A 24,463-nucleotide genomic window follows, 5' to 3' on the forward strand; every position below is an offset into this window, starting at 1 on the left:
CTCGGTGCGCGGAAACGGGCCCAAAACGTCCACTCCCACCCGCTCCATAGGAGCCCCCACCTGGTGTTGTTGGAGGGGGGCCCGAGAGCGCTCGGGGGGACCCTTCTGCGCCACGCACACCGCACACGTTCGGCAGTACCGCTCCACGTCCCGGTGGCAAAGACCCCAATAAAAATGGCCTCGGAGACGCTGCAGGGTTTTTTTACCGCCGAAGTGCCCCACACCCGGTTGGCCGTGCACCGCTCGGAGCACCGCCCCGCGGAGCGACCGAGGCACCACCAGCTGCCACCGTACCTCGCCACTGGAGGGTACCCGCCACCCCCGGCGCAGCACCCCGTCCTTTACCTCCAAGGCCTCCCACAGGGCGCAGAGGGCCTTGACGGACTTCGGGTGCGGGGCGAGCTCCTCTCGTGTAGGCCGCACTCCTGCTGCCCTCCAGCGGAGCACCGGGCCCACGTCAGGATCAGCTGCCTGACACTGCGCCAGGTCTGGCAGGCCCACCCCCAGCGGCCCCTCCCGGGCCGTGGCCGCGGCGCTCACCCCCGCCACGGTGCGGACAGCCTCCTCACGCTGCTCCCGCCGGGCGCAGTGATGGCAGTCCGCGGCCTCGCAGGGGCGCCGCGAGAGAGCGTCGGCATTGAGATGGCGAGACCCCGCACGGTGCACGACAGTGAAGTCGTACTCCTGCAGGATCTCTATCCATCGCGCCATCTGTCCCTCTGGCTCCTTAAAGTGGAGCAGCCAGGTGAGGGACGCATGGTCGGTCCTCAGCCGGAACCGGGTCCCGAACAGGTACGGCCTGAAGTGGTGGACCGCCGCCATCACCGCCAGCAGCTCGCGACGGGTCACGCAGTAGTTCCGCTCAGGCCTAGTCAGAGCCCGGCTATAGTAAGCCACTACGCGCTCCCCATCCGGCCCCTCCTGCGCCAACACCGCCCCCACCCCCGAGTCACTCGCGTCGGTGTCGAGAATATACGGCAACCGCGGGTCGGGGTAGGCCAGCACGGGGGCCCCCACCAGAGCTTCGCGCAACCGGCCAAAGGCAGTCTCACAGCCCGAGTCCCAGTCAAAACGGCGGCCCTTGTCGGTGAGGCGGTGCAGCGGGGCGGCGATGCTGGCAAAGTCCCGGACGAACCTCCGATAGTACGAGGCCAACCCCAGAAAGCTGCGGAGCTCCGCGACGGTGCGTGGAGTCGGCCAGCCCCTCACTGCGGCGACCTTACCTGGGTCCGTAGCCACCCCTCGCGGTCCAACAACATGTCCCAGGAAGGTCACCTCCCGCCGCAGGAGCTCGCACTTGCGGGGGTTGAGCCTTAGGCCAGCACGGCGGATGCAGGCCAGCACCGCCTGGAGGTTCGTCAAGGCCTGGTCAAAACTCCGTGCATGAACCAGCAGATCGTCCAGATATAACACGCACTGGTTCCGCGGGACCGATGCCAGCACCCTCTCCATCAGCCTCTCGAACGTCGCCGGGGCATTGCACAGGCCAAAAGGCATGACAGTAAACTGCCAGAGGCCCTGGCCGATGGAAAAGGCCGTCTTCGGGCGAGCATCGGGAGCAAGCGGTACCTGCCAGTAGCCGCAGCGGAGGTCCAGGGAGCTGAACCAGGTCGACCCGGTGATGTAGTCCAGGGCGTCATCTATCCTCGGCAGGGGGTAGGAATCTTTCCGGGTGACCTCATTCAGCTTGCGGTAGTTGACGCAGAACCTCCACGAGCCGTCTTTTTTTTTAACCAGTACGGCTGGCGCCGACCACGGGCTCGCGGAGGGCTCAATCACCCCCGCTGCGGCCATCTCCCGGATCTTTTCCTCGGCGGCGGTCCGCTTGGCGTGGACCATGCGTCCTGGTGGGATGCGGATGGGCCGAGCGTCGCCGGTGTTGATCTCGTGTTGGACCAGGGCAGTGCGGGTGCAGTCCTCATCCCTCGCCGCAAAGAGGTCTTCGTTCTGGGCGAGTAGCTGCTGGAGCCGCTGCCGCTGGTCCTGATCGAGGCCCTCGCAGCTCCGCTGGAAGAGGTCCTCAACGGCACGCTTCGCTTCCACGCAACGCTCGGCCCCCGCCGCCGCCTTGTCTGGCCCCCCGGCCGACTCAGGGGCAGGATCCGGCACGCTCGCTCCCCGGCTCGCAGGCCTGGTCTGCCCCGGCGACTGCCGCCGCCGCCGCCGCTGCCTCTTGTTCCCCCGGCTCCGGCAAGCCCGCGTCCCTCGGCCTTCGCTGGACCTGCCCTCCACCAGGTGCAGTCGCTCCCCCTGCCACACCAACTCCTGCCGGTCCAAGTCCAACCTGGCCCCCACTCGCTGCAGTAGGTCCAGCCCCAGAATGCAGTCCTCCTGGATGGGTGCAAGGTAGCAGGGGTGGCGCACCGTCGCTGCACCCAGACGGAAGGCAAGCACCCGTTTCCCCCGGACTGCAGCGAGCTGTCCCGTCACGGTCCTCAGCCGCAGGCTGGAGGCCTCCCATCCTGGGGGGTTGGTGCCCTCGGTGTCGGGGAGGACGCCCGGCCGAAGTAGGGTCACTGATGAACCGGTGTCGAGTAGGGCCAGGCAGGGTTGGTCCTCAATCCGGCAGTGGAGGTACAGGCCCCGGCTACAGCCGACTCGCCCCACGGTGGCGTGAGGGGCGCCGGTTTTTACAGCGCTCTCCGGAGCGGGGGTTGAGGTGTTCAAGGACGGCCTTCCCCGCGCTGAGCCGCCCCATTCCCGTTTCCCGACGCCGATCGGGGAGAGCGAGGTTCGGGTGCCCGGCAGACCCGGGCTCGGTGTCCTCTTTTCCCGCAGCGGTCGCAAATCAGCGTGCGGGGCTGTTCCGCGGCGGTCGCTGCACGGGCTGGCTCCTCTTCCCCCTCGCTGGATTCCTCCGTCGCCGCCTCGGTCAGCCGGCAGGGCGCACTGCGTCTGCTGGCGCTGCCAGTCACCCCGAACACTACCTCAGCCCGTGTAGCAAGGGCCAAGGCCTGCTCCAGCGATGTTGGCGCGGCCAGCTGCACGTGGCGCCGCAGCTCCTCGGGCAAGAGGGCCTTGAGAAAGGCCTGGAGAGCCATCTCCCGCTGCGCCTCCCGGGGGAAAGTTGGGTATCCTCGGCGGGCGAGGAACATGACATCCGCGGCGACCGGGCCCAGTCGCTCTCCTGGTCGGCGCCGCCGCAGGGCCAGCCTCTCCCGCATCAAGTCCGGCGCCTCCTCTACACCGAAGCGCAGCTGGAGGGCTGCTGCCAGCGCCGTGTAGTCGCCTCTGTCCTCCTCCGGGACGTCCAGGAGCACCTGGCAGGCCGCTCCTTCCAGCGCCGCCGCCAGGTGGCCGGCCATCTCCGCCCGGCTCCAGCCATTCGTCCGGGCCGCGAGCTGGAACTGCGCCTTATAGGTCTCCCAAGGCGCCTCACCATCGTAGCGACCTGGTCGCACCCGCGCCGATGGGTGTGGGAATCGCTGATCGGCTCCGGCAGGGAGGGCATCCTCTCTCCGGGGCGGCCGCCCCAATTCCACTGGCGGGACCACTACTGGGTAGCCCTGGTAAGGGCTGTGGCCACCTGTCGCACCCAGGAGTTGCTCAGGCTCCTTATGTGCGCCGCCGATGGGTTCTGCGTCTTCCAGCGTCAGCCGGCGCTTTACGGAATCGGGTAGTGTCTGCCACGAGTTGTTCATTCTGCCCGCTTCTGACACCAATGTAGCGTATTGCAGGTTCTTTCTCAGAACTAAAGAACAGTGGAGACGCGATTAACCAAGCACTGGCTTTATTTTACAACCACACCAAAACCAAACACAGGATCTACACACACATGAGGAGACTGACGAACACGTACACACATTTAGGGTGGTAATTACCTAACAACACACTCTACTTTTACAGGACTACACAGGGCACTAGAATTACTAGGACATTATTTACACAGGCAGGGTCAGCCGCTGGTCATCGTGCTGACCCTCAGACTCTTCCCGGCTACCACTCCCAGCATGCCCAGCGGTACTACGAGCGCCTAGGGGCGCTTCCTCCTCACCACCAGGCGAGGGCGTTACAATATGTATTGAGAAATGGGGATGTATGGTGTTCGTTACTTCACGTTTGGAGGAATACCTGCATTGGCTTCTTTGTTAATTAATTTACACTTTCTAAGTAAGTTAACTCAGTTTCCTAAAATAGCCTTTTCTTTGCTAGATGATGACAAGTACACAGGGATTATGGGTGTGGGGGTTAGGGCACATGTTGACGCATTCGTGCAATATAAAAAACGTCCTGAAAGAACATGTAATGCTAACAACCAGACAGTGAACTCATCACAGCTCCTCCGCTCTTGGGTGACTCACTTTGTCTAAGGTTTACAAATACAGTTAAGTAAAATACACAACAAAATTCATCAGCAGACATAAAAGAAGAATGAAACATCTGCAATGAAAAAGCATCCATTCATCGACAAAATCAAACCGATCATAATGCAGATACCATGTACAATTTCATTAACGGCTTGTGTGGAGTAGGAGATAAAGCACCTTTTATACACATTTCTGACAGCTCCTGAAATGTGTGCCAGCTGGAAGGATTGCAAACGGAGAATTCAGGGGATGGGAGTTGGCCTTAAATTATACTTGGAAAAATTGAATAATACTTCAAAAGATCATGTATCTGATTTGTAGACGATTGAGCACTGCCTATCACATGACCAGGGCCTGCACTCTTCCCTGCATTAATCCTCCTTCACTGTCCTTGCACATCTTTAGAGAGCCAAGCAGTTCTGTGGAGGAGATGACGAAACTCCACAGGGCGTAGCTGGGCCTGTTCTGCTTGAGGAATCTGAGGCGGTTCCTGATGGTGTCCTTATGCAAGTTATCAATAGTCAACCTCCTCCAAAATCTCTCCTGGATTCCTCTGGTCCACAGGTACCTGTGGGAGGTAGGGTGGAGACAGCAGGGTGCCATCTTGAGCACTTGTGGAGGAAGACGGGGCAGGCTGATCACCTACAGACCTGTGACTGTCAGGCCCTTAAGGTGGAGACATCCTCATTCTGTCCCACTCCGAGAGGCAGCGTTCACAATATAATCCTCAAACTATCCCATTAGTCTGCTTGTCCTCACTCGACGGCATGAATGAACATGCAGCCAGTGTTTGGTTCTTTAACATCACAGTGTACAGTACGCCATTAATGCGGCCAGCACTTCCTGCAGCCTTAACAACTGCGCCCTCTGCTGGTTTCACAGGATAGTGTTTCATTTCACTGCCCCTGATGCTGCCCGAGTTGGGAGGTGAATGGAGACCCGCTGCTGGTGTCCTGGACCCTACTGCTGCACCCAGACTCAGAGTCTCGGGTGTCCTGCCCTGATCTGCGCTCAGAAAGCCGTGCCAGCAGAATTCGGTGATGGTGGGGGGTCCGTCGGAGCTGGAGCTCTGCCGGGCCGGGAAGAAGAATTTGATGTAGGTCCCGGTGTTACATCCCCACTATGGCTACATCCGACGGAAAAGCAGAGAGCGACACATTTAAGTGGTGTTCATAAGGGAAGTTCAATCAGACTCAGCTCTCAGTAATTCGCAATCAATCCTGATGTCATTTCCTCTCCTAAACATTATAAATACTAGACATTACCCCTTTCATAGCCTAGCGTATGTCTTTTGCATGGACTGTGCTACTACCCTGCATTCCCCCTATATATATATATTGTAATACTTTGGGGTTCATGTGGGTTCCCTCACCGCTGCCACATCAGGTCGGCCCCCCACTGTCAGGGACTCGAACCCCAGCCTCTGGCATCACTCAACAGGGACCCAGCCTCTTGAGCCAAAGGGAGATCTGCCCTCAGCCCAGACGGTGGTAAGCCAGCCAGCTGGTAACGCATGGTGGCCGTATGTGTTACAATATATATATATGTTTTTTTTCCATCCATCCATCCATCCATCCATTCCCTAACCACTTCATCCCATCCAGGGTTCTGGGAGAGCCGGAGTCTATCCCAGCAAGCAATGGGTGCAAGGCAGGGTACACCCTGGACAGGACGCCAGGCCAACACAGGGCAGACAGACACACACTCGCACCAGGGCCAGTTTCCCAGGAGCCAATGAACCCACCAGCATGTCTTCAGACTGTGGGAAGTTTCGAGAGAAATCGTGTTTGAAACGAAACGCCGACATGAGTCTCCGGAAGCAAACCCCTAGTGATTTTCTGAAACAAATCATCGGAAGACCAGTAGTGGTGAAACTGAACTCTGGTGTCGATAACAGAGGAGTCTTGGCCTGTCTGGATGGCTACATGAACATTGCTGTGGAACAGACAGAGGAGTATGTCAATGGGCAGCTGAAGAATAAGTATGGAGATGCTTTCCTGCGAGGAAACAATGTGTTGTACATAAGTACTCAAAAGAGGAAGATGTGATGAAGAGTATTTTCTTTTTAAATCTGCTTTCAAGTTTTACTTTTGTTCAAGCCTGTGTTCTTTTTATGTTTCATTGTTGGAACTTTTTTGAATGGAAGTCATTTTTTGTTGTATGAAGAAAAGACCTTGAATAAATGAACATTTGAGTTAAAAAAAAAGACTGTGGGAAGAAACCAGAGCACCCAGAGGAAATGCAGGGAGAACATGCAAACTCTACACATATACCTTGAAATAGGATCTCTTGTCCTTCTTGAGTAACTTATCTTGCTGCGATCAATCATCTACTTCAGCCTGGCAGATCTCTGTGTATTCGTTCATACAGGCTACATACTGTATATAACCCATGCCACAGATCAGACGAAGACAAAGATTATTAATGTCAAGAGACCGTTTAGCTGTCTGGGGAAAGACGAGGCGACAATTTCCATTTCATCAAACTGCGAGCGGAGAATGAAACTTCCTTTACGATGAATTCTCTGCCGTCACGCGCTTTGCCACTGGAAAAGCAGCCTCAACACCAGGCTGTTGACCCTAAGCCGAGTGACGTCACACGAGGGTGTCCCACGACCCCGAGTACTCGCGCACTTGACGTCTACACCCGCGCTACGTCACAGAAGTGCGGACACCGGCCGGGCGGACCCGTCCCGCACACTGGGGGAGAAACGCCGCCTCCTACCGCGCGGGGGCGCTGCCTGTGGAGGGCGGCAGGTCGCGGACGCGGAAGTTGTCTGTCCTCTCCGCGGCTCGGTACATTTCAAGATGGCCGGGTTTGGCGGAGGCGGTCCGTAAATCCTGGAGATTAAAAACTTTCCGTTTAAAGGACCGATCGGATTTAAAACGTGAAAACGCCGAACGAGAGGAGATGTCGGGAGAGCCGTAGCCTAGCGGGACCGGGGGTGGGATGACGGAACCCGTGTAGAGAAGGCGGCCTATTTTTGTGAGTTTATTCTTAATTGTTGGCTTTCTGTGTCAACAAGAAGGCTTTTCGGTGGAGTTTAAATTCACACACTTTGTGGGACATTCCGCGGTGTGTAGCTACCCTCTTTAACAGTCTTCCCAGTCGCCGTGATGAGTCTTGTGCGTCCGTTATTAAAATCTAGACCTCTGATGAGTTTGAAACCTCCCTCTTTTCCAGCTCCTGCTCACAATATGACCAGTCCTTTCGCCTTATTTCGCTCTGGTATGAGCTAGGCAGTCAGGACGGTCTGTTTTTCGTGTTTGTATTTAATCAGCTGTGGTTCCCACAGTAAGCGGCGATGCTCATCCATCTTGTGTGAGTTTACCTGATTTGATTTGTTTATACGACCTACAATTTCCGTGAAGGGCTCGTCTGAACAGTGAAAATCGAGTTTGAAGATCTGTTCAAGGGGAAACCTTCAGGTATGGATTATCAGAGCCCGCCGGGCTGACGTGGTTTTAATGAGGATTGGTGTCGGTGCTCATTAACTGGACTCGAGTGGCGTCACCGCGGCTTGGTGCTTTGTAAGGTCTGCTCTCTGCCGGCTGTTCCCAAAAGCGTATTAGCGAGGCCGTGCAATGTTATAACTGACATCCCTCAAAGTAATACGACTACCAACGACGAATCGAGTCTACTTTTTTTTGCTTGCAGGTAGTAATTCAAAGACCATGTCGTTGCTGTGCTAAAATGAACCGAACCCTAATACCGTATTTGTCACTACGTTAGCGTGTTTTCGTCATTTTGTTATTGCTGAATACGGTAGGGTGAGTCTGTAGCTTAGAGCAGGAATTTCCGATCCCAGTACTGCACCTGGGAACCCTCATAGTGTTTTTTTTGTTCAAGCCCTGCTTGATTATGTAAATTGAGCCTTAATTTACCTAACAAGTTACAAAACCTGAAATCACTTTACATTAATCCTGTTAGTAATCAGTATAGGGTTCAGCTCTTTAATTGAGCATGCACGTGGGCTAAAAAGCAACCAGCCAGGTGTGGGGTCCCCACTACCAGGATGGGGAACCCCTGGCTTATTGGACAACCCGCTGATATGAAAAAATCCTCCCTTGTCAAAGACCTCTAGGTAGTGTGACCCTTGACCCGTCAGGTCAGCTGTCCACTCCACAATGTCGCTAAGAATTTAAGAGAAATGAAGGTCATGCAAGCCTTGTAGGACGGGGATTCCACTAGGAAAATACACAGAGGATGGATTTTAAAGCTAAAGACGGGAACCTGGGGTGCTATCCGTGTGGAGTCTGTATGGTCTCCTATGTTTGTGTGGGTTTCCTCTCCCAGTCCAAAAACATGCTTGCAGGTTAATTGGCTCCTGGAAAGCTGGCTCTGGTGGGAGTGTGTGTGTGGCCTGTGATGGACCGGTGTCCCATCCCAAGTTGTCCCCCTCCTTGCTCCCGCTGCCTGAATTGGAAGAAGCAGTTAGAAAATGGCTGGGTGGTTGGGGCTGGCTAAGAAGAATGTCACACGTTGCCAGGCAACTAAAACTCTTGGGTCTTAGAGATGACTATGTTTAGGTCTGATGGACATATTCCAAATCCTTAAAGGTTATTGATCATACCAACCCCGCTCAATTATTCGAGCTCCACAGTGAAAAGCAGAACAGGGGAAAGAAGTGGTAGCTATAGAGAACAGCACCTAAGAACTAAGGAGGCCCTCTTGGTATATAAAGGGTTGTGGGAAGGTGCGACAAGGCATCTTTAAAAGATGTGGCAGGGTGAGGCCATACAATCAGGTAAGGTAGGTGGTTCCTTACACATAGGGTGGTGGGAGTGTGGAACAAGCAGTCATGGGAGCTGATACCCTGGCTTCTCTTTAGGAGTGGCAGAATTACATCCTGGATTGATCAGCGAGTAGCAGTCAAACGGACGGCCTCCTCCCGTTTGTGCCTTTTCTTGTGTCGTATGGCAGTGTAGTATGATGGAGCTTCGGGAACGAGAGCAGGATCGGCAGTATTATCCCCAAGGACTGCATTTGTTGGACGTCTGATTTCAAACCCTCCATTCCGGTCGTTCTCCGCAGTTTTTCCTGTTTCTGGATCCTCGACAGTGCCCCCCCACCCCACCCCACCCGGCCTCGCAGAGGGAGGAAGATGCGGTGTTAGACCTGGGGGAGGTGTGTGCACCCTGCGCCCCGCCCTGTCCCTGACCCCCCGGCACGGAGAATGGAGAGCGACTGCAGAATCCCCCTGGGTGGTCTCTCCCAGCCCGGGCTGCTCGTCACCCCTCGAACCCTGGCCCTCTGCGCCTTTCTGTGGGGGCTAATATCGGTCAGGTGAGACGGGGGGATCCAGGGACAGCGTCGAGGCTGTGACGGCTGTTTCAGAAAATATACAGCAGCGATATATTTTTTTTAAAAGACGGTTATTTCTGGCAGCATAGCTAATGTAATTCTTAAGATGAAGAACTGTTTACAACAGTGGGTCCCGGTCCTGGCCCTGTCTTCTGAAATAAAGAGACCGCTCTTTTACAAATTCGAATTAAAAATTACCATTTAAAAAATCAGTCTTGGTCCTAGAGAGCTGTAACTCCTATTTTGGCTCTTTAATATAAATCCTGGTGCTGTTCTGACACTGGAACCAGTGATTTGTGGTCATAGATGTCAGAATTAAAGACCACTCCGGTTGATTTTTTTTTAATAGATTATTTATTGAATATATTTTTGCTTTCTCCCCCTCTGAGGTGGAGTCTTATTTCTTAGACCTTAAGTCACTTCCTTTTTCTTTATCCAGAGTGTCCGGTGCTGCTGTCCTTGAAGAGGAAAAGACCCCAGGTACCCTCTCTTTTTATTAATCTCCCCCTTGATCCTCATTTGGTTTGATTTTCCGGGCCACAGCGTTGCCCACAACTGCTGTGTGTGTAACTGGCATATAAAAAGGGGGAAAAAACTTGTTTAACTAAAAGACGCAACACCCCAGATTAGCCGATTACTACGCTAGTTGAGGATCACTAAAAAACAGATCAGCAAATACCTTGGCAGTTTAGAATTCCCAGGTCAGAAAGGAAAGCTTCTCCGTGCTGTAAAAAAAAATGTTTTTCGCACTTGAAAGCCAAATCAATATTGAAAGTGAACAGCAGGTGCAGATTTTCTGCTGTCTTTCTGGATTCTGCTCACTCAGAGGCCAACGTTTGCTTGAATAGCAGTCGGGAAAAAAAACAAAACTAGATTTTAAATCTCCCTTTTGCGTATTCTAAGGCTCCTGCGTGTTGTGGTGGTTACGGTTTCTGTACTCCATATGGTTCTGCAGCTGGCGTGCATGCGTGTTCACACTGTACCCTGCTTTCATCCCTCTGTCAGGCTGGGGGTGTGCCCTCTCTTTTGCCTCAGCAGAGCTGTCATCGCGATCTGCCTGTGTGTTTTGTGTTGCAGAGATGGTGGCGTTTGCCACCCCTTGCTGGCAGGTAGAGGAGTTTGTTGTGGCCCAGGAGTGCGCCCAGTGCAACTCTTTCCAAAGTGTAAGTGCCCCCCGGCCCCTCCCCCCCCGTCGCCAGGCCACACAGGAGCAGGGCCTCACTGTCCTCCCTCTCCTCTCCTTCTCAGAAGACGTGGCTGGCCTGCAGCTCCACGGGGTACGTGGAGAAGATCAACTGTGCCAAGTCCAACAAGGACGAGTACAAGAGGTGAGGACGTGGGTCTGGCAGTGTTCACGCAGCGAGTCGCTGGCCAGATTTCGCACACTTAGTTCGGGATGTGGGCCATGAGGTGCCGAGACACTTGAAGCCCGGTCCTACTCATTCTTCTGTCAGGGTCACCATCACAAGAGGCTGTAATAGTGTGTAGTTCTGTTTGTGGCCTCTGATTTCGGACCCAAATTCCTAGAAATGCCTGGGGTTTTGCTGCAGATGAGTTGAAGGGTTTGTGAACGAATTGAGGTACATGTTATTATATTTGTATAGAATCTAAAGGGGTACAAATTGGGACTGAATCTTGCAGTTTAGGTGGGAGCTTTTGCTTGTTCATTTCTTGTTCAAGAAATAGATAGCCATGCTCTTCAACACACTGTCTCATTGACATTGCAGCCAGCTCTTGCTCTGTTAGGTGCTCAGATCTGGTCATGTTCCATTGGAGCAACACAGTTTCAGTGGGGTTGTGATCTGGGAGTTGGTCAACCAGGGACAGGAATGGAAGCTTGTGGTTGGCCTTGAAGAGCCCACTGTCTGCCACGGAGACTGCTCAGTTAGTGGGAGGATTGGACAGGGGATTTCTAATCTTTTGGTTTCTCTATACAGTATGTGCATGTGTTTTGGTCTACCACACTCTTAATCCTGTGTGAGTGACCCATAACCCTTGCAGCCCCAAGTGTGAAAAGTGAGTTAACTGGCTTGGAGGTTCAGATATTTAGGGTGGGGCAGTAGAGACCGCTTCATTTTCGGAAAGCATTGATCAGAGCCCTGGAAAAACCTGCAGGATTGTGACAGGGGTCAGAGGTCATAAAGCTCTGAAGCTGACTGCTGACCCCCAGTCTTCTCTTTGGCCCTGACCAGCTGCCGCTCGGCTGTGATGGAGGAGCGGCGTTTCTGGAGGTTCGAGGGGACCATGGTGAGCCTCACCGTCCTCTTCGCCCTGGTGGTGGTCATGCGCCAGCGGGCTCTGGATCGCCTGGCCTCGGAGAAGGTCCGCAAGCAGATCGAGTCCATCTAGAGGCCGGGGTCGCTGGGGCAGGAGCCAGCTGCCTGCCGCACTGTGGGGGTGGACAAAGCCGCGCTGTTGTTTTGAAACAAAGATGTGGCCATGAGGGGTTTATGACAAAAAGGTTTACAATATTCTTCGAGCCACTGGTATTTGTTTTCGCCTAGTTTGCACGGGGGGGGGTCGAGGGAAGGAGATGATGGGAGTTCTGTGCCAGGACTGAACATTTCGCAGCTCGGCACCCTGGGATCTTCAGCTTGGGAAGGCCAGAGGAAAGGATAAGGGTGAAGATCTCCTGATGGCAGAGGAAAAACCCAGGAGTGATGCCCGAGGAAAACCACTCGGAACTTCTGCCTTTAAAGAGCATCTTGTCGCGCGCACCGTTCTTAGTCTGAGATGGGAAGGGGGCTGTGGTGCCCAAGACGAGTGGCCTTTCTGCCTGTTTTTTCTTTCCCATAACCATTTCTTCTCAAACATCTGTCAAAGAGGGACTGTAGCACTGGGGCTGGTGGACACGGCTACTCCTGGTGCTTTAGTTTTGGCTTCAGCAGTTGAAATCTTGGTCTCCTGGAGCGCACCCTTGGAAAGAACGCCCTGCGTGTTGGTCTCGCGTGGAGGAAGAGGCTGGGAAACCTTGTCCCAAAGGTCAAAGGTCAAGTCAGCTCTTGGTCAGTCTTGGTGCTGAAAGTTGATCCTGGCGTAATACCACTACAAGGTTATGCAGGGCAGCTGGTGATCTGCTCTCGTATTTTAATTTCTCCTCCACGCCCAACCCCCCCAAATGTTGATGAGGTAGTGGAGCTATGCTAGGAATTGATAATTGCTTTTCTGTAAAATTAGGACAGGAAAAACTGGGAATGTTTTTAATTTCCCAGAATAGTTGGAGAGCCTATGGATATTCCAATGTTGCAGTCCTTTGCCTTGTAATTAGCCAGCATCGAAGTATCAATTTACTGTTTTGTAGTGATCATGAATGTTGTAATGATCACGTGTGGGAGCAAGGTCTGTGTGAAATCGGGTTTTGATTTTTCAGATGACATTTTCTGTGAGGGGTTAAGCAATGCTGAACACAAAGATCCACTTGGAAGAGTGACAACCGGACTTTGTACAGCCTCATCCATTGTGCTGTATGAGCACATGAGAAGAAAACACATTTTCTAGCTAGAAAACAAGAAAGGCTTTTTCACATAGCTGCATCTCGGACCCCAGGCATGTGCAAAACTTCCTTGGATGTTTTTTTTTTTTCCCTCATCTGCATTCTTCGGATAAGCAGAACACCGATCCACGGGACGCTCAGCGCATAAACTTGCAAAAACCTCTGGCTTTCGACTAACAAGGCCGAATCTCAAACCTGAATCCACGTTCACACAGCTCCACCGCCAGTGGTGGGCAGCGCAATAGGAAAGGTTTGGGTTGTACTACCCCCCCCCCCCCCCCCATTTTAAGGGAGATTTTAAAAGCCCCCAGCTTTTAGTTTTCTGTGCTTCCTGGGACACTTGGAGACCGTCACAAAAGGGCTTAAAGGTGAGGAATGGGAGCTGTGTAGGGAGTCATGTGCTTGATGAAATGGCCTGACCCAGGGGGACACATTCAAGTGGAGGAGACCCTGCCTGTTTTTCCTAAGGGATGGGCAATGGCAGCACACAGCCCATCGGTAAGGTGGAGGTGCTTGGAAGAAATCTATCCCATTTTGCAGAGCTAAAGGCATGGCTGATCTTCAGTGGTATTGGGCCGGGAGTGCATTTCGTACTGCAGCCTTTCAAAGAACAGGAGACCGAGCTGGAATAGCTCTGGTCAGGGTTTGTGAATGTCGCTCTGCTGCATGCTGAGAGGAGGTGAATGGCACTGTTTTTCCACACCTGTCTGTGAGGGAGAGACTCCTGGAGATCTGGCCCAGTAGGGAATTTTAGTCAATGACTATTGCAGGGTTCCCACAAGCAAAAAAAAAAAAGTTTCTGCTGTATGCTGATGAGCCTGTATAGGCATAGTACTGTTTTGTATTGTAAATTGCTGGGGTGACAGTGGTCGATGTGGTCATGCACAGGGGATAGCTCTTCTTAGTGGTGCTTTTTGTTCTCTGTTAAAGGCTCAGTTGTGTCCAGTCATGGTCTCCACCTGGCCTGGGGTGGCAGCATGTTTTCCAGGTCTTTTTAAGGCAGCAGAACTTGACTAGCTGAGAGGAGCTGTCGAATTGGCTCATTTAAGAGGATGATGATCTGCTTCAGTGGTATGTGTTGGCACTGGGGCCCGGGGTTCAATTCTGGACCTGGGGTGCTGTCTGTTTGGAGTTTGTGTGTTCACCCTGTATTCATATGGATTTCCTCCCACGGTCCAAAGTCATGCTGGCAGGTTAATTGGCTCCTGGGAAAATCTGGCCCTATTATGAGTGTGTGCGTGTCCTGCGATAGACTGGTGTCCCATCCAGGGTGTATCCTGCCTTGTGCCTGTTGCTTGCCATCTCGCCTATGACCCTGAATTGGAGAAAGCAGTCTGGTAATGGATAGATGGCTGATCTGCTTCAGGTTTGTAAGAGGCAAATCTGAACTGAAAACCAGCAAGCTGACCGGCCATCCAGGACCAGAGCCAGCAGAACAGTTCATACTGCAGCATCGGGCAGAGTGGGCTGTCCCTTGTGTGTCATTGTAAGTCTCTGCACCACTGGCTGCTGAATCCTTGGAGTCCGTAGCCAGAGGTCAGATGAGTAAATAATGTTCAGTTCAGGGTCCTCTTTGGTTTATCATGACAGACTTTACACCAGCATTTATTTGTTTTTTTTCTGGAAGAGGCAATAAGTAGGAGAGAGAGATTTGGTGCAATGAAATTAAAGAGGAGCCGTCACTTGTATTAAGATGTATTCGCCCTGGAGCTCTGCTTACTGGTATCGTTTCCATCCTCCCTCAGTGCAGTGGATTCACCCTGATGTGTCCATGAGATTTTTGTGAAAATGCAAAGAAAAGTAGTTCAAACAAGCATGGATCATCACTAATGCAGGTACTACTTGCCCATTTCATTAATGTCTGTGTGTTTTTCCTTTCAAACAAGAAATGTAAGAGTACATTTTTTTTTTATAGTCATGGCTAAGCTTTCAACACTCATTCAGCTCACCCTTAGCGTGTTTAGATGTCTGTTCTCTGTCAAAGATTTTTTTTTTAAATAGTGTTTTAGGACCGTCAAGCTGTGCTTGGATGATGAACAGAAGTACTGATTGTGGAGCCTGATGCTCTTGGTGTTAGGGTGTTTACAGGCTGACCCAGAGTCTGATTGGGCCGGTACCGGCCCAGCTGGGGCGGAACAGACCCAGTGATTATTACCGGCCTAATGTAAAGCTGGGTGCAGCTCATCGAAGTGCAGGCATAACGTGACGATTCAAGATGTCACTTTTATCACGCCTTTTGTGTAGTGGTGGAAAAAAAACATTTCATGCTTCAAATATTTACATTTATATGCCTGTCAATGTGTAATTTCTGTCACTACATAAGTGACCCATGATACAGTGTTTCAGTCTCTTTACTAAGCACGTTTGTAGTTCACCTGTGTCTTGGGTCTGTGGGCGATTACTCAGGTCTCCAGCAATGCCACATGGGAAACCTGTCGACTTGGGTCTTCAAGCGTTGTTTTACTGAAGAGTGTGCTTTTTCATTCGGCCCATAGGCCAGGATGATGAACCCTTCTTTTAAAATAATTCATTGAGTCTGGATTATTCCGTGACCAGCCTGGCTCACAGTGACTGGATTTTCACCACGTTTTAGACACGGGACTTCTACCGTGCAAAATAAGTGGATGCTTTCAAGACGGGCATATCTTGTAATCGTGCCATGGATGGTGACATTAATATTTTCTGTTTTTGAACCTCTGGGGCTGGGAAAAGGAAATGATGTTCCTCTTCCCCAGCACATAATCGAGAGGAGTCCTGTAACAGGAAGAGAAACCCTCATCCCCAGTGCAGAATTTATAAGCCCTTGTCCACTTTAAAGACACGGTCTGAGTCATTGTGAGCGCTAACCTCTAGAGATTCTGTATTTTATTTTCCCTTTGCCAATGATGCGGTTAATACTGTAAATTGTATTTTTATGGCAGATCAGGTTGACGGGCTGTTTTGCCAACAGCAAATAAATTCTGCATGATACAAACCTCGAGTCCTATGTTTTTTTTCCCCAGTTTGTGTGCATGGCCTGGGTGAAGGACAGGGGTTGGAAAAAAAAGATGTAAAAAACTCAGTTGTAATAAATCACAGTAACACTTCCTCCAAAATACTGCCTTTATTAAAACACGTGCACTGTTTTATACATACCGAGCAGCAGACGGTAATCGTTTCTTTGCCAAGCTTAGGAAAACAGCGGTTATAACTTGGCTTTTCTTTCTTTAAAAAAATAAAAATGAACAGGAATATCGAAGATGGGTTCCAGTCAGTTTCAAATGCTGCTCATTAGAAATTTGAGAAAATAAAAAATTGAAAATACATTCTAAAATACATTATATACATTCTGTATCATTTACACTTTTGTATATATAGATCTCTGTACAATACTGTCATAGGCTATAGGTAAATTATTGAAGGTCAAACTCTTATCATCCCTGAGCTAAAGTAACTGGTTAAGCCACCATGACAGAGTGGTAGATTGACCTAGGCAACCTTACAACATCCTTAACGCACTCTTGTCTTAATTTTCTAATGTGACATGTATTCCAATTAAAGGATGTCATCCAGCACTATGGCGAGATCTGGAGGAAGTGGTCTGTCAGTGGTTCCCCATCCTGCTCCGGCAGGAATGCTGTGTCCTGCTGCTTTCCATTCGAACTGAGCTCAACGCCTCTAGATGACGTAATGGATCAGTTTGGCTTTCTGTTAATGCAACTTATTTCTCAGCTGGTCCTAAGCAGCAAAGCATCCTCCTTCAAGGGTTCTGTCTCCAGCTTTGGCGCAGAGAATGCTACACAGCCTCTCCTGGCCTTGCTGGCCAGTATTTTGGAGTAAAAAGATGTCAAGGATTGATCTGTGGATGATGAGCGGACTGGTGGGAATGACACTATCAGACTCCACCCACAGTGGGTGTGACACTGCATCAGACCTGCCCACAAGTGATACAGTGTCAGACAAGCCCACACCAGAAGTCGTACTATCACATCTGCCCTGACTATCAGATCCACCCACAATGAGCGTTTTTTCTTCTTACAGAGGTCCAGCTCATTACATTTCATGCAAAACACCCTGAATAGTGCCAGTTCGGAAAGAGGGTTGATACCACTACAGATCCCAATTTAACTTTTAAGAGATGAAAGCCAGTTTATAAATATGCCGCTGTATAGAAAATCTCCATTAATCCTGTTATTAATAACATATCTGGAGTAGAATCAGCAGACTCGGGGTTCCTGGTAGGCCAGGGTAGGGGCCGGCGCACTATGAACCGGAGAGTATTCACAGTAGCTTGAAGTTGAGTCATGAGCTAAAGTCGGTTAAGAACAGATACGAATTCGAACTCCCCACGGCCACTAGTTGTAACTACAAACTGCCTTTTAATCCCGGAGAAGCGCGCTCCTCGTCGTTCGCTCTCGCCGAAGATGTGGAGTCTCGTCCGGTCGGACGGCGGGAAACCGTGGAAACGAAAATGGCCGCGGTCTCTCGTCACAGACACTTGAGGAAGAAGAAGTTGCACTTGACGCCTCTCGGACAGTCGCAGAGTTTGCCAAAGCGAGCTCCTTTCTTCACTGAGCAGTAGTCCCCGATATCACACTGCGGAGACGCAGACGGGTAAGTCCATTAAAACAACAACAACAACAACAACAGCATTAATAATATGAATTACGAAGCAGGAGACGGAATGAAACGAGGCGACGTTTCTGTGCGGTAGGAGCCGTCAAACTTTCAAGGGCAAAGAGAAAAAGCGTTTCTTTTGTCACGACAGCTGTGTTCAGTGGTCGATATTAATTTTGATGATTAGTACACCCTTTAGCTGACGCCCAGATCCAGCACTACATACATTTTAAACAACAGCATACTAAACCGTACAATGCTAAACGTGGAACTGAGCAATTATGAATTCCCAAACCGTAAAAAGAACAACAAGAAGGAAACCTACATAGTAAGGACAGGAATAACATAATTCGGGATTGTCTTTGTAACTTCTGTTTAGAAAATAAAATCGCCTCATTTTCACACTACGCTGCTTACAGCTTCAATGATAATCGTACTTTTACCACCTTCATTTAAAAGTAATTCTCTAATCCTTTTGACCTAATTGTCTAATCCTAAAGCGTCTTCCGTGATCGAAGACCAAACTGAAATGTCAAGCTGTTAACTCCCCGCAGGGTGTCACTCGGTGACAGATCCAGGGCTTTTAAACGTCTCAGGTTTTGCACAGCTGTTGGAGACCCGCCTGTAATGAACGGGGTTTAAAGCGCTCAGGTTGGCTTTGGTGTACATTTATCGTGAACGGGGCGTGTATTTCCTACCTCCGTATGAAATAAGAAATACCAGAAGGTATCAGGAGCATACAGCAGGGGCTAAAAGGATTAAATGGATGGTGGATGCTGCACACTGGTGGTGGTGGAGGGGATTCCCATTACCTGTAAAGCGCTTTGTGTGTAGTGTCCAGAAAAGCGCTATATAAGTGAAAGCAATTATTATTATTATTATTATTATTATTATTATTATTATTATTAAATATGAACCCCAGGAGGTTCCGCACCTGAGGCAGGCGGCTCAGTTTCTTCTCCCAGGTCCCCAGCCTCCGGTTCTGAAGCTTTTCCAGGACGTGCTGGAGAGCGCCGAGCTGTGGCAGACACAAACAACACCGACACATCGGGTTACAGCTGGGAACGAGTCAGCAGCCACCACTGGAATAAACACTGCACGACTCTGGGATATCACCTCATCCCCTGGCGGCCGGTTTCATCCCAGCTCCGCCCCTCCTGACCTCGGTCAGCGTGTTCCTCTCAAACTGTTTCATTTCAAACTGTTTGTCAGCTTTTGCAGGACGCTGGTATTTTGAATAAACCCAGAAATCCTGCAATCACGTTCGGGAGACCTTAATAGAAGCAGAACTGACTAGTCCTTTTGGTAGCCAGGAGCTGACTGAGCCCGTGAGCTCTTGAAAGACGTCAGGATACGGACTTCTGGGCGGCTTGTTTCACGCCCCCACCCCCCTTTGTGTAAAGACGTGCCTCCGGTTCTCTTTCACATATCGCCCTCCAACTATTCCCCTGCCCTTCCCAGAGCTCGCGGGGATCCGGTGGTCGCCAAGAAGGATTTTCCCTTCATTTCCCGTGTTGTGAAGAGGCATCTACCACCTTGGACCAGAAGGGTTACAGGGCTCCATTTTTGTTTCTCGCTAAGCTCTGCAAGGCGTAATTAGACTAATCGCTGGCTTATTCAGAACCAGCAAACACGGTTCCCAGATCCGTGCTCTGTACACAGCCTATGGCACGGTGTCGGCAATGCAGAGCATCAGCCTACCGTTTCTTTAGAAACAAGGCAGGAGTGAGATGGCCTGTGACATCATTATCAATCCATGGGCCTGTACTCAGATGTTGACGTTTTTTCCTTCCCGTTGGAATAGGTCCGTTTTATATTCCAGCAAAATGTAGGGCATGATAACGTCTGAAATAAAACAGCAAGTCCGTATGAAGACATCGTTAGGAAACATCGCTGGAATGTCTTGATATGAAGGCCAGCAACTGGGTGTTGTTCGAACAAAGACTATTCTCTGCAATGCCAGTATTGCCGAAAATATATCAAAATGGATCCCTACCCTGCTGTACAAAAGGTTTAAACATAAGACAGTCATTTCCATAGACATTCTGTAGCGCCCTGCCGTTTTCACCATGTGATTTCCCTACCTTATGCAATCATTTTATTGTGATCCACTACTAATTTGTTGTGCGAATTTTTCTATATCTTTTATAGTACTAAAAGTAGACTTTTCAGCTTTGTGGATGAGCGGTGTAAGGATATTGGTAGAGTGCAATCCTACCGCGTTGCCGTACTGCACAGATGATGCAGTACATGAATATATGAGTATGTATATAGTAGTGGATTGAGGAGCGTTGGTTAGGTGCAGTGTTAGTGTAGTAAGAGTTATAGAGCACTGTGTTAATAAAGGTGTTCGTTCATAATTAGGAAGCTGTGTGATTAATGACCTCCGATAAGTATACAATAGAGACCATGACAAGCGGAGAGAAAGTACGTTAATGACTCGATTAGACTTTAATATGTAAATAGGGTGAATTAGCCGATACAACACACCGGAGGCTGGTGTGGAGATTAAACTGCATTAACCGTCTTTTCTAGATACTCAATCATGTGAATACATTTTTTTTAAAATGACAAGCTTGGTTTCGTAACAACATCTGAATTGAATCAAGTGAAAGTTGTTGTCATAGCGGAGGTTGGGTAACTTGCATAAGCAGGTCGGAGATGAGGTGTGGTTTGCCGTCCAGATTGAAACAGCTCGGAGACGTGGGTTCTGCTCTGACAGACGTTTGATTCTAATCCTAAAAGTAAGCAAAGGGACTCGATACTGGGCGTCTAATGACCGGACACCTTTAGCGCCTACAATATAACAATATAGCGTCCTTCCTCCCGGCGGCTGTCAGGGTGTATAACCCTGCCCTAGGCTAGGACTGCTCGCCCTTCATCTGCTCATCTATGGACAGCATGTTGAACTCGTTTACTTTTTGGACACTGCATTAATATACTGTTTATACTGTGGTATTCAATCTGTATATATCTATGCGAAATTTGCACATCTTTTATTGTTTTATAGTGACTATGAGCATATTATGCACACACCTGTTTTGCTAATGTTTTTTATATTGTATTCTGTATACTTATTTCATTACTCTAATGCTGTAGTTAATTTAATTTTAGCCTATTCTGACGTCTGTCTTGCTGTTCATGGCGCTGGGCTGCTGTAACGCCTCGGTTTCCCTTCGGGATCAATAAAGCCTTCTCTTGTAACCCGGGCAGTGGAAGACCCGGGTCCGATAATAGGTCTGACCATTGCGATACTCGTCATGTCCACACCCGGGAAGTGTAGTACTTCTCTCGTTAGAAAACAGGGCCCGCGCAAACGACAACACAGGCACCAAAAAGGAAATGAACAGTCACCTAGAAACGTAGGAAATGTCATACGAATTATTATTATTATTATTATTATTATTATTATTATTATTATTATTATTATTATTATAGTCAACAATAATATTAATTAATCATACGCTAGACCTACCAGTTCCTTCTCCTGGCCGGCGTTGTCCCTGGGTCTAACCGGCACATCTTCCGGAAACCTGGCGCTGACTCGCACTGACTGATGCGCGTACATCAAGAAGCAGCTCGCCAGGAGGAGGGCTCGGACGTCTGCCATGGTCCAGGTGCCAGGCGGCCCTCTCTTCGCTCCACCCCGGGTCTGTTTCTCCCGCAGAGAGCGGCGGCGCTGCCCAGCCGAAAGGACCCGAGTCTGCCCGGCGCTGTGTCCGCGGTGCTTGAGGAGCGAGAGTCCGTCCGGGCCGGTCCGCCGTGTCGCCCGTGTGAGTCCCGACTGGCTCAGAGCTCAGGGCGCTGAGGAGTTCACACACACACACACACACCTGTCTGTCCACGATTCGCTCCTGCCGATTAATCCCCAATCCGGCCCGATGTCCAAACAGGCGTGGTGACAAGGACTGAGCCAGCCAGCACAGCTATAAAGTAAGTTGTGAGCCATGAGCAAAGAAAAATTTACAATACTTCACTGGCAGTGGCGAGTGGCCCTGATAAGGAGAAAAAAAAGACACATTGAGATCTTTCTCTCTTCGTTTTGGAGATGGCAGCCGAAATGATTTTACGTTGACCAAACGTGCTGTTGCTTCTTTATACAACAAAACCCCGTGATGTCTTAACATCGCCTGTCCTGTTTTTTGAGTTAGACTTTTTACTGTCGCTATATCACGAACGCGCCGGTTATCTATAAACTAATAAGGAAGATATCGCTTTGGCCTGGACTTATTTAGAATGTTTTTTCCCACACATCCCGGTAGAACCAAGGCGATTTCGATGTCCCTCGCACATCTTCAAGCACTGTCTTGAGTTACCGGAGAGACTTTCCTCCAGCAGTTAGCGGTCATACAGTTGGTTTTTTTTCTTGACCTACTAAACAGATCTAGCGGCGGCGGTTACATAAAAAGCGGCGAGGTTACGACCCGACCCCCCCATAATCTGCTCTTGATAGCAAGAATAATCTTTTCCGTTTTTAGACGGGTTTACTGGCGACACGACGTCAGAGCGCCGGGCCTTGTGAGGGGACACCGCGCGGTGACACCGGGCAGGGGCGGGGGGTCCGGGTGCGGGAGTCTCTCGGACCGGCGGTCGGTCAGTCAGAAGGAACCCGTTGGCGGTGCCTGAAGGCCGCTCGAAGTTGCATTGCGTTGGTGCGTGTTGGTAAAATATGGCCTAATCGCTCCACCCTGGATCGCAGAGAGCCCCGGACCCGTCCGTACCACATACTGGAGCAGCAGTTAAAGACCCCGCTAATGGCATAATTAAGCCTTTAACTGGTTCACTAAACGAATTCAAGAGCCGATCTTCCGAACGGCCGAGGTCTTCCGTGTTTATTCTGCCTGAGCTCATAACCCCATTGAGCCAATTATGCAATCAACTAGGCCAGTTTTCCCTTTCCCCCAGATATTTAACTAGACCAGGCGCTGGGTGGTCACCCTGGTCTGGATGAGGTAATAAAACTATTTCTGAACGCGGTAAAGTCGGAGTTGCCCCGTCAATCCACTAGGTGGCGCCAGACAAACATGTACCGAGGCCGACAGCGCGTCAAATCTGTCTCGTAGAACCAGAGGAATCGATTGTTCCAAACGCACCCCAATACAGCGAATCGGTATATTTTAAAAGCTGCTGTTAATCACACCCATTCTTCTTTTAATCACGCATGCTAAAGACGCGTGAACGTAAGGCAGTATGTGCAACGGGTTTACACTGAATTGCCAAAATGCCGACGTTCAACTGCATTGAGAAAGACATGCCGTGCGGAGAAATATCTGGCCTGCACGCTTCACAGTGCAACAGACCTGGCATAGAAGAACTGTTTTAAAGACTTTTCTGATAGAGGCACGGCTGTGATGGGGCGATAGGGCTTATTTAACGCAGTTAATCCCGCTGGATTCCCGTGTCTCTGTGAACGCAGAGCAGCACCGAGCAGGCGGAAGACAACTCCGGCCAGCAGGCGCTCGGCTCCTGCCAGGTGAGAGGCGCCCTCGCCTGCAAACTCCTTAACACCTGGAAAACACAGTCCTTCCCCTGAGATACCAGCCATCTCCCAACCTCCTTATAGCCGCGCTTCCCAAAAGAAGGGGGTCGTGTCTTCCGAAATGAGCTGGGAGCGGCGGTATGGACTCTGGACCCATAAATGGGAGGTTGTGGGTTCAAATCCCAGTTGAGGCATAGCTGTTGTGCGATTGAATAATGTACTTACACTTACATGGTGTCTTGGCCAAATTTCCCCCTGGCCTTTACCCATCATGGCCTCCTAATCAACCCAGAAGAGCTGAGCAGCACACTGGGAGACGAGAGATAGGAGTCTGTTTTTTCCCACACAGTATATCCGTAAATGTAAAGAATATCTCCTTACGTGTTTTTTGTACTTGAATCTGGTTGTGAATAATGACCAAAAGACAACCGCCAAAACTGGTTTTCACCACCTACAACCTCAGCAATTGTTCGTTTCGGAGAACCTCCTCCGTATTTTAACGCTTCTGTTGAAAGGGGATTCTTGAAAAGCGAATCTGTCGCGTATTTCTTTTTAAATGGCATCTCAGGCACTGTACTATGTGAAAAGCCTATTTTCGGGCACTGACAGCTATTTTTATACAAAACGAAGATCATGGCCGTTAATCCGAAGCCGCAGTGGAGAAGGTCAGGACTGCGGAAAAGCCGACTCTCGTTTTATTACGCAAGCGGGCGGCAAAGGCGGAGACGGTTGGCGGTTTAAGTTTATTAAATGCTGGATGAATCTTTGAAACTGGTAACGTGATCTTGGTTTTCCTTAGTCATTCCCCTGAGACATCAGCAATCTCCAATCTTCCTTATACCCGGCTTCCCAAAAGAATGGGTTCGTGTTTTCCGAAACGAGTTGGGAGCGGCGGTATGGACTCTGGACCCGTAAGTGGGAGGTTGTGGGTTCAAATCCAAGCTGAGGCATAGCTGTTGTGCGCTTGAATAAGGTACTTCGCCCGGGTTGTTACAGTGAATACGAGTTGTATAAGTGGGTGCGAAATGTAGCTGCTCTTGATAAGTCATTGTAAATAATGTTATAGGTTTATAGCTTCAATGATTCACAGCTGATACCAGTTCCGAGACAATTCGGTTATTGAATGTAACTAAAAGGTGTTTCTAGAAAACAGTAGGGGTGTTACCACGGTGTCTTGGCCAAATTTCCCCCTGGCCTGTATAAATGGGTATGAATAGTAGCTGCTTTTGTTAAATCATTGTAAATAATGTTATTAATAAATTTATAGCTTCAATAATTCACAGC

The 24,463-nt window shown here is 50.3% G+C and overlaps 3 protein-coding genes and 1 pseudogene across 7 annotated transcripts; 2 read left to right on the forward strand and 2 right to left on the reverse strand.

Annotated features, from left to right (window-relative positions):
- Window positions 1–2,647: 2,647 nt before the first annotated feature.
- LOC138225266 (uncharacterized) lies at window positions 2,648–6,879 on the reverse strand. Of its 2 annotated transcripts, XM_069184850.1 has the most exons (3): window positions 6,581–6,879; window positions 4,485–5,433; window positions 2,648–3,691 (listed from the first exon to the last, which is right to left on the reverse strand). In XM_069184850.1, the coding sequence occupies exons 2-3, from the start codon at window positions 4,495–4,497 to the stop codon at window positions 2,664–2,666; spliced, it is 1,041 nt and encodes a 346-aa protein (XP_069040951.1). In that variant the 5' UTR covers window positions 4,498–5,433; window positions 6,581–6,879; the 3' UTR covers window positions 2,648–2,663. The 2 variants fall into 2 exon arrangements, with proteins under 2 accessions (XP_069040951.1, XP_069040952.1); XM_069184851.1 differs by lacking the exon at window positions 6,581–6,879 and having other exon boundaries at window positions 4,485–5,668.
- LOC102697463 (U6 snRNA-associated Sm-like protein LSm6 pseudogene) lies at window positions 6,059–6,513 on the forward strand (annotated as a pseudogene).
- Window positions 6,880–7,007: 128 nt separating the features above from the next.
- jtb (jumping translocation breakpoint) lies at window positions 7,008–16,078 on the forward strand. Of its 4 annotated transcripts, XM_015336737.2 has the most exons (7): window positions 7,015–7,292; window positions 7,679–7,735; window positions 9,342–9,593; window positions 10,051–10,091; window positions 10,689–10,774; window positions 10,860–10,939; window positions 11,804–16,078. In XM_015336737.2, the coding sequence occupies exons 3-7, from the start codon at window positions 9,484–9,486 to the stop codon at window positions 11,958–11,960; spliced, it is 474 nt and encodes a 157-aa protein (XP_015192223.2). In that variant the 5' UTR covers window positions 7,015–7,292; window positions 7,679–7,735; window positions 9,342–9,483; the 3' UTR covers window positions 11,961–16,078. The 4 variants fall into 4 exon arrangements, with proteins under 4 accessions (XP_015192224.2, XP_015192223.2, XP_015192222.2 ...); XM_015336738.2 differs by lacking the exon at window positions 7,679–7,735 and having other exon boundaries at window positions 7,008–7,292; window positions 10,863–10,939; XM_015336736.2 differs by having other exon boundaries at window positions 7,015–7,735.
- A 110-nt stretch (window positions 16,079–16,188) lies between these two features.
- Window positions 16,189–22,631, reverse strand: LOC138225227 (cocaine- and amphetamine-regulated transcript protein-like). The gene is made up of 3 exons (XM_069184655.1): window positions 21,176–22,631; window positions 18,635–18,718; window positions 16,189–17,679 (listed from the first exon to the last, which is right to left on the reverse strand). Exons 1-3 carry the CDS (start codon window positions 21,308–21,310, stop codon window positions 17,572–17,574), a joined length of 327 nt encoding a protein of 108 aa, XP_069040756.1. The 5' UTR covers window positions 21,311–22,631; the 3' UTR covers window positions 16,189–17,571.
- Between the last annotated feature and the right edge of the window lie 1,832 nt (window positions 22,632–24,463).

Source organism: Lepisosteus oculatus, chromosome 27 (genome assembly GCF_040954835.1).
Source record: "Lepisosteus oculatus isolate fLepOcu1 chromosome 27, fLepOcu1.hap2, whole genome shotgun sequence".
Classification (NCBI taxonomy): Eukaryota; Metazoa; Chordata; class Actinopteri; order Semionotiformes; family Lepisosteidae; genus Lepisosteus; species Lepisosteus oculatus.

Bases quoted from the DNA above. Each gene is read 5' to 3' on its own strand.
- jtb (XM_015336736.2), top strand. From the start codon at position 9,484: ATGGAGAGCGACTGCAGAATCCCCCTGGGTGGTCTCTCCCAGCCCGGG. The intron at 10,092-10,688 runs GTACCCTCTCTT...TTTGTGTTGCAG, and splicing joins TGAAGAGGAAAAGACCCCAG to AGATGGTGGCGTTTGCCACC. The intron at 10,775-10,859 runs GTAAGTGCCCCC...TCTCCTTCTCAG, and splicing joins AGTGCAACTCTTTCCAAAGT to AAGACGTGGCTGGCCTGCAG.
- LOC138225227 (XM_069184655.1), bottom strand. From the start codon at position 21,310: ATGGCAGACGTCCGAGCCCTCCTCCTGGCGAGCTGCTTCTTGATGTAC. The intron at 18,719-21,175 runs GTAGGTCTAGCG...TGTCTGCCACAG, and splicing joins CCGGCCAGGAGAAGGAACTG to CTCGGCGCTCTCCAGCACGT. The intron at 17,680-18,634 runs GTGCGGAACCTC...GCGTCTCCGCAG, and splicing joins AACTGAGCCGCCTGCCTCAG to TGTGATATCGGGGACTACTG.